Genomic DNA, 9,156 nt, shown 5'->3' with positions numbered 1-9,156 from the left:
GAAATTTACTGATGACAGATTTTCATCTCTTATAGTAAAGTTTCATAGGTCTGTCCGATACTAGTCTTCCCAAAGTAAGTATCTATGCAAATGATTACGCATTGCCATGTCCACATAGTTCAAGAAACAGAACTACTAGTCATCTTGCATTTTAGTCGTCTAACGTTTTCTATGCGTCCATCTTTATAGAAAACTCCGACCAGGGACCATTTTCAACTTTTGACATTCAAGTTCACTTGATAGACATTTCTTAGTCACAGGACTGGTCCTGACAGTCTATCTTGAATATATCGTCAAATTGAAGGGACTCATCATTTAATAAACCATAAATTAAATGGAAAAATGAATTCTATTCATTTATTGTGAATGATTAACCAATAATGTTTTACAAATTATTAAACTCTAAAACTTTAAAACATTAAACAAGGACATCAAAGCCATTCTCCAATATGCTTGATTCCCATAGCTGCAGTGTGCGAGTTGTGCTTCGCCTGCGGCAGAGGTTTAGTAAATGGATCTGAGATGTTCTCATCAGTTCCAATCTTGCTTATCTCGACTTCTTTTCTTTCAACGAACTCTCGTAGAAGGTGAAATCTACGAAGTACACGCTTGACTCTTTGGTGGTGTCTAGGCTCCTTTGCCTGTGCAATAGCTCCGTTATTATCACAATATAGGGCTATTGGTCCTTTAATGGAGGGGACTACACCAAGTTCACCTATGAACTTCCTTAGCCATATAGCTTCCTTTGCTTCTTCATGTGAATCAATGTACTCCGCTTCAGTTGTAGAATCCGCAATGGTGCTTTGCTTAGCACTTTTCCAGCTTACTGCACCTCCGTTGAGGTAGAAGACAAACCCAGACTGTGATCTGAAATCATCCTTGTCGGTTTGGAAACTTGCGTCCGTATAGCCTTTAACAATTAATTCATCATCTCCACCATAGACCAGGAAGTCATCTTTGTGCCTTTTCAGGTACTTCAGAATATTCTTGGCAGCAGTCCAATGTGCCTCTCCTGGGTCTGACTGGTATCTGCTCGTAGCACTGAGTGCGTACGCAACATCCGGGCGTGTACATATCATAGCATACATTATTGAAGCAATCAATGATGCGTATGGAATCCCACTCATTCGTCTACGCTCATCAAGTGTTTTTGGGCAGTGATTCTTGCTCATGGGTAGGTAGCCTCGCTTGGAGTCTGCCATCTTGAACCTTTCAAGCACCTTATTGATATAAGTGCTCTGACTAAGTCTAATCATCTTTTTAGATCTATCTCTGTAAATCTTGATGCCCAGTATGTACTGTGCTTCTCCTAGATCCTTCATCGAAAAACATTTCCCAAGCCAAATCTTGACAGAGTTCAACATAGGAATGTCATTTCCGATAAGTAATATGTCTGCGTTCTTGATGAAACCAAAATCACTGACTGCTTCATCAAAACGTATATTCCAGCTCCTTGATGCTTGCTTCAATCCGTAGATTGATTTCTTTACCTTGCATACCTTTTTAGCATTCTTTGGATCCTCAAAACCCTCAGGCTGTGTCATAAACACAGTTTCTGTTAAAACGCCGTTTAAGAAAGCGGTTTTAACATCCATCTGCCATATTTCGTAATCGTAATATGCAGCGATTGCTAACATTATTCAAATAGACTTTAGCATTGCAACTGGTGAAAAGGTTTTATCGTAATCCACACCGTGGACTTGCCTGTAACCTTTTGCAACAAATCTAGCTTTGAAAACTTCTAGTTGCCCATCCTTGTCCTTTTTCAGTTTGAAAACCCATTTGCTTCCAATGGCTTGGTAGCCATCTGGCAAATCGACCAGATCCCACACTTGGTTTTCTGACATGGAGTCTAATTCAGATTGCATGGCTTCTTGCCATTGCTTGGAGCTAGGGCTCGTCATAGCTTGTTTGTAAGTCGCAGGTTCATCACTTTCAAGTAATAGAACGTCATAGCTCTCGTTCGTCAAAATACCTAAGTACCTTTCCGGTTGAGATCTCACTACTACATTTTTGAACTAATGCAACGGTAGAATAGGGGCTAATGCGACGGTAAAGTGAGAACCGTTGCAATAGAGAGAGCTAATGCGACGGTGCCTTGTATAATATTTTAGAAATTGGAGCTAATGCGAGGGTGCATCCAAGCTGTTGCATTAGAGGGTCAAATGCAACGCATATCAGGCTAATGCAACGGTGAGCCAATTACTAATTTCGCGCCTACGGTATACTTTATTCCCTCTCATTACTTTTCCCAAATTTTCAAAACCGCGCCCTTGCAATTTTACGTAAAAAAAAGAAAAGAAAATAGAAATAAAAAAAACACGCAAAAACACTTTACGTGGAACATTCCAATTTTTCTGGAGAGAGACTGAGAGAAAGAAAAAGTAGTTAGGGTTTATCAAAATTTTGGGCAAAGTCTAACAAATTGGTCTGCAATGCGCAATTAGGGCTCGAGCTTATCTCGAATTTCTTGCAATTCTCTGCGAAATTCTCTGCGAAATTCTCTACGAAGTTCTCTGCGAAATTCATCGAGTGGGAGGATTGAATTGGGGCTTTCCATTAATAATTCGAACAAGTTAAGGAGGAGAAATTCTACTTCAACCATCTGCTACTATTCACGGCATGTAATCGATTCACAATTCAGGTTTATGTATTAATAGAATGAATTTTGGATAGTTTGGTGAGGGTTTGTTCTGTTTTTTCCCTTGTCTGGTAAGCATAATTCAGGGTTTGTTCTGTTTTTTCGCTTTTCTGGTAAGCATAATTCAGGGGGTTTGCGGATGTATTTTTGAAGAATTGGGTTATTGAAAATTGTTACTGTTTTGTTATCACGACTGAGTTTTTATAAAGGTTGCTGCTTTACTGGAAGATTAATTTGCAGATGAATTGGATTGATATGTTTAATCTTTTATACAAGTATGTGAAATATTTGGGTTCTTGTTTTGTTTTGGTTATTGTTATTGACTTATTGTATATGTTAATATATTGTTAAAGCATCGTGGATCGATTTCGATTACATTGTTTTTGAGGGAAAAGATGGGAAATAAGGGGAAGAAGAAATAGTAGTGTGGCTGAGTGTAGTTTAATGACAGTGTGTCAGTTTCGTCTATTGTCAATGGAGATTCGAGGTTATTGACTTCCCAATTCGCATAGTTTGTATGATGTATGGCTGTGTGTTCATAGTTTGTATGATGTTTGGCTGTGTGTCAGTTTGGATAAGTCTGGATTCCAAATGCATCAGTTCTAGGACTAATTGCTAGTGTTGCCGAATGCATGAAGTGTGGTGGAATGGGAATTGAACAAGAATAGAATACTTGATTTGATTAGTTTGGCTTCCTGTGTAGTATGTTATGAGGGTAGGTTTGCACTAATAGTTGACCGTAATGTTAGTTGATTTAATGAACTGGAATCTTGAAGAGAATTTTTTTGGGGAAATTTGCCAGAACACACCCATTCACTTTACTCAAGCCCTGGTTATGTATAGTTCTGTTTGGGAGTTGATTTTTTCGGGAGATTGCATTGGGTTGCCTCTTTCTCTCTCGGATTGATTGTTGAAAGTAAATTAGACACTTTATTAAGAAGTCACAAAAAAACTACAAGCTCTTTATTACTATATCTGAGTACCGATATTTTGCCAAATGAATCTAGGATGACTAGAAAGTTTACAAAGAATACCGAGTACTATTCAGCATTTGAGTCATCTTTATGGCTTGCTGGAATTAGATCATCCACAAGATATGAGATGAGTAAGATGACATAGAGCTTCGTGGTTTGCTAGTTATAAAACACATGGATAGGTATAAGAAAAGAACAGGGAATGAACCCGGCACTTCTGCGCATGATAGTGGAGTCAACTTCCCACAAATACTCAACTGCAAAAAATCAGATTCTAGAGACAAAATATCATCCGTGTGCTACACAAGGAAACTGACCTCACTAAAAAACATTTAGCCATTTTAAAATGTGCATCTAATAAGTTTGTTTTTAATTCAGGCATATTATTGGTATGAATATGGAGACGTGAATGATTCAGTTGTACTTTTAGGGTAGACGTAAATGATTAATACTACACAACAGAGTTAAGTTTGTGTGCTATAACCCAACTACAGTTTCAGATTCAAGAGTGAATTCGGAGTTCTAATATAGCTTCTCTCTCATTAATTTGAGATTTAAAGTTAACCAATCATCTAAAATTTACTTAAATTTTGTGTATCTCACAAATTAGTTTTAGAATTCTTCCTAAATTCAGGTGCCTTTATCCATGCATGTCCATGGAATACCTTAATTTCGTTGTTCATCATCTTTCATCTTGGATTGTTAAGGTCCACCATCAATAATTATATGTATAATTGCATGTAATCAACATGGACATGGAGGAAAGTGTAAACTTCAAAGATATTAGCCACGCACCACCAAAGAATACCGTTACCACCAGTTTACAAAGAAAGTTTACAAAGAATACCGTTACCGATATTTTTACAAAGAATCTAGGATCTCTTGTTGGGTATGCTGTTGGTTTGTTGTACTGTTGTTTTGTTCATCAATAGGTTGAGTTAGTATATGATATTTTCTGCAAAGTCTTAATTGAATATTCTAGGTTGAGTTAGTATGTCATATTTTCTGAGTCTATTTATTGGAAATCCTACATTTTTTTTGATGATTTGGTGAATGACTTTTAGTTGCGTCAAAATTAAACTTTTGGGTGTTTTTCCTAAGCTTTTTTTTTTCTTTAACGTTAATGAAATAAGATAGGTGTATTATCTAGTTAAACGAAGTTAGGTAGCTAATTTATCTTTCTATTCTTTTCTTTAATTGAATTTGATTGATGGTTACATAATTATTTTTCTTGTGCTTTTTATTAGAGTAAACACACTTAATTATTACCTTGAGGAAATGGATAATGGAACTAAGGAGTGGTGGATGGCTGCCAAATGGAGTGAAGAATATGAACGAGGAATAAACGAATATATTAAAAGGGCCTTTTCTATCAAGTCCGAAGGAAACCAAATTTGTTGTCCATGTGGTAGTTGTCATTATCGTTATTAGCGTCATGAAAATGATGTGAGAGATCACGTAACTTGCAATGGTTTTGTGCCAAGAGCGGACAAGTTGTCAGAATTAGGGATCCACTTCGAAAGAGAAATACCTACTTTGGATGCTGATGAATTGTCGAACCAAGATGATTTGGATGATGATCTAGTAGGGTTGTTACATGATGCACGTGATGCTTTTAGAGAGGGGCCGAATGATGAGGCAAAAAAGTTTTTCCAGTTACTTGAAGGAGGTCAGGAGGAATTGTATCCCGGGTGCAAGACGCATTCAAAACTTTCCTTTATGATCAGACTACTTATTATAAAGTGTGATCATAAGTTGACCAATGGTGCGTATGCTGATATAGCAGACCTTGTAAGGGAGGCGTTCCCTGATGCAAAATTGCCCAAGTCTTTTAATGAAGCGAAGAGTGCTTTAAAGGTGTTGGGGTTGAATTATACTAAGATAGATGCATGCCCCAAGGATTGCATGTTGCACTGGGAAGAGCATGCAAATGCCACAAGTTGCCATGTTTGTGATACACCAAGATGGAAGTCGAATGATACAGAGAACGACACACCACTTGAAAATGGAAAAGTCCATAGGATTCTCAAAAAGATCCTTAGGTACTTTCCAATAAAAAGAAGGTTGCAAAGGCTATTTATGTGCCAAGAGACTGCAAGCAACATGACATGGCATACTAGTGGGCGAGAAAATGATCATCTTTTACATCATCCAGTAGACGGAAAAGCTTGGAAGGAGTTTGATTCTTTGTATCCAAAGTTTGCCGAGGATCCGCGCAATGTGAGGTTGGGTCTAGCTACTGATGGATTTAGTCCATTCAATTCAATGAGCATTGCACATAGTACATGGCCAGTTATATTGATCAATTATAACTTGCCTCCATGGATGATTATGAAGCCAGAGTTTTTGATGTTAGCTTTACTTATTCCTGGCCCTTCTTCCCCCGGTAATGATATTGACATTTATTTGCAGCCACTAATAAAGGATCTAAAGGAATTGTGGGAGTTTGGTTTGGAAACTTATGATTCTTCAAGCAATCAAAGGTTTGACATGCGTGAAGCTTTGATGACCACCGTTAGTGATTTTCCAGCTTATGCAATGTTGTCCGGGTGGAGCACAAAAGGATATTTTGCATGCCCTGATTGTCACTATGACACTGATTCTGAGAGATTGGATTTTAGTAAAAAGAATTGTTATAGGGCAACTCGTAGATTTCTTGATCCAGCTCACCCTTGGCGTTATAATAAGAGGAACTTTGACGGAGTGATTGAGGAAAGAAGTGAGCCTATTCCTTTGAAAGGAACCGATGTTGAGTATATGTTGCGTGATTTTCCAAATGAATTTGGAAAGAAGCAAAAGAAAACGAGGGGTGATGAGGATGATCCAGTTCTATGGAGAAAGATATCCATACTTTTTCAGTTGCCATATTGGAAGCATTGTTCCAATCGCCATAATCTCGACGTAATGCATATTGAGAAAAATGTGTTTGATAATGTTCTTGGGACATTATTAGACATACCTGGGAAGACTAGAGATCATGAAAGTGCTCGTCGAGATTTGGTAAAAATGAATATCATGCCGGAGCTTCAACCAAAGTTGGTAGATGGTAGAGAAGTATTCCCAAGATCTCGCTTCTTGATGTCATTGGAACAAAAACGCAAGTTCTACCGAGTCATAAAAAATTCTAAGTTACCACAAGGCTATGCTTCTAATATTTCTCGATGTGTGCAAGTCGAAGATCGAAAAATCACAGGCTACAAGAGCCATGATGCTCATTTTATGATGAATTACTTGCTCCCTATTGCCGTGAAAACAACATTACCCAAAGACGTTGCTACACCGTTGATAAGACTTTGTGGTTTCTTCAAAGGCATATGGAGTAAAACTATTGATCCTCGACATCTCGACAGACTCCATTCTGAGATAGTTGAAGCACTTTGCATGCTTGAGCGGATTTTTCCACCTGCCTTTTTTTGACATAATGGTGCATTTACCTGTACATTTGGTGAAGCAAATTAAGTTGGGCGGACCTGTTAGTTCAAATTGTATGTATGGAATTGAGAGGTATCTTCATGAGTTAAAGTTGGATGTTCGAAACAAGGGTCGTCTAGAAGGCTAAATGGGAGAAGGTTACCAAGCTAAAGAATGTATTGCCTTCATTGCTAGACATTTGAAACGATCAAACATATCCACACATGATGTCAATGAGTGCACTGTCTCACAATCATTTTTACCTAAGATAGGACGTCCTATCAAAGGAAAGGGAAGGACCTCAAAGAAAAAGCATTGTGGACACATGATTGATCAAATGACATGGGCACAAGCACATCGTTATGTCTTATTCAACTGCGATTGTGAGGACGTTGAGAGATACATAAAGTAAGATATTAAACCATAACACAATTTTTTCTATCCTTGTGTTTTACATATATATTATACAATTGTATATTGTTTGAAATATGTTCTTTTTTTAATCACAGTGAACACAAGATGTGTGTAAGCAGTAAACGAAAGAGGAAATGGAATAGTGCACAAGACCATAACAAGGATTTTATTGATTGGTTTAGGGAAAAAGTTGAGTTGGAAGTTGAAGAAGGTCAAGAAATTATCTCGGACCATCTCATATGGTTATCTAAAGGACCTTCTTATGTGTCAAAAAGCATACAGGTTACTCTGTTAATGGATATAGATTCCATACAATGAAGCGTGATGCAAAGTGTGTAACTCAAAATAGTGGAGTCACTCTCACAGCAATAATACATAGCTTTGCGAGTTCCAAAGATCAAAATCCTGTAGTGGGAGACGTCAATTATTATGGTTCAATCCAAGACATTGTTGAGATATCTTATCATGGTCATTTTAGTGTTGTCTTATTTAAATGTGTGTGGTTTCACTCGGAAAAAGATGATGATGAGCTTATTATGGTTAATACGAATAAGAAAATTTCTGAGGGAGAGCCATTTATCTTAGCATCTCAAGAGCATCAAGTATTTTTTGTAGAAAATTTAAATAAAGAAGGGTGGCAGTATGCTGTTCAAGTCCCTCCTAGAGAATTGTCTGACGGTATTGAAATCACTTATTGTTTTTCATCATATTCTAAGTTATTTTTTTATTAATTCCTTTCATATATCGTTTTGACCTATATGTACATGCCTTTTCTTTTTGACATTCTTTTTATGATTTTTCAAATTTGCAGATGAAAGCCAATAAGGCCAACTTTCCTAGTCCACACCATCAGGTTATAGTTCCAGAATATGAAAGAATGCTGATGGAGAATTTGAAAATGAATGTAGACAGAATGACTGCTAAAGGTGCCGGGTTCTTAGCTAAGAAAATACTACAAGAAAAACTTCATGGTTCGGGGTTTCCAAATGGAAATGGCAATAACCTGGTGGAAGAATAAGATGATGAGTCAACATCTGAGTATGATGGAGGCTGTAACGTGGATGAAACTACTAGCAACATGGAAATTGAAAATTTCACCCGTCATAAAAAAAAAGGTAAAAAATTGGAACTACTCTTATTTTGCTGAAGTTTTAGATCTGTTGTGTATGCTGCTGACTGATGTCTCCATATGCTGTTGTCCAATTCTGGATACTTGAAACTGGGATTAGACATAACATCAAAGATATTCTCATCATATGTTGCTTCACCTTTTTCTCTGCGTTCTTCATTCCATTTTCTAGCCCATTTCTAAAATAAATCTGTGTTTACTCTCGATTCCTCAACATTAATTTCTAATGCTTCATATATTGTAAAAAAGGTATATCTATAGCCAGAAACAGAACAACTTACTGTAGTTATTGGTGTGACCAGATAACCATCTTTGATTGATTAACATGTTGAGTTTGTTTTGGTGGCGAAGAAGATGAGGGTTAATCGATTCCAGTCCCTGTATCCTACTTATAATGAATATATGATCTAGCTTCCATTACTCTTACATTTCACCTTCTTGGGATCAGTGCTGGTTTATATCACTATTTTTTAAGTAATCATGCTTTTGTATGTTCTGTCACCAGCAACCTCACAAAGTGGTACAACATCAAACACTTCTTTGAATTCTTCTTTAGTGAAACTATTTTTAGGCAAAGCCTCCATAAG

General features: G+C 37.1%; 1 protein-coding gene across 1 annotated transcript; it reads left to right on the top strand.

Moving 5' to 3' along the window:
- The first annotated feature begins 4,364 nt into the window (after nt 1-4,364).
- On the top strand, nt 4,365-7,032 carry LOC130471908 (uncharacterized). The gene is made up of 2 exons (XM_056842266.1): nt 4,365-4,511; nt 5,047-7,032. Exons 1-2 carry the CDS (start codon nt 4,365-4,367, stop codon nt 7,030-7,032), a joined length of 2,133 nt encoding a protein of 710 aa, XP_056698244.1.
- Nucleotides 7,033-9,156: the final 2,124 nt, after the last annotated feature.

Source organism: Spinacia oleracea, chromosome 4 (assembly GCF_020520425.1).
Source record: "Spinacia oleracea cultivar Varoflay chromosome 4, BTI_SOV_V1, whole genome shotgun sequence".
In the NCBI taxonomy this organism is placed as follows: domain Eukaryota; kingdom Viridiplantae; phylum Streptophyta; class Magnoliopsida; order Caryophyllales; family Amaranthaceae; genus Spinacia; species Spinacia oleracea.
Note: the sequence above shows the minus strand (reverse complement) of the source record. Positions and strands in the feature narration are given on the sequence as shown.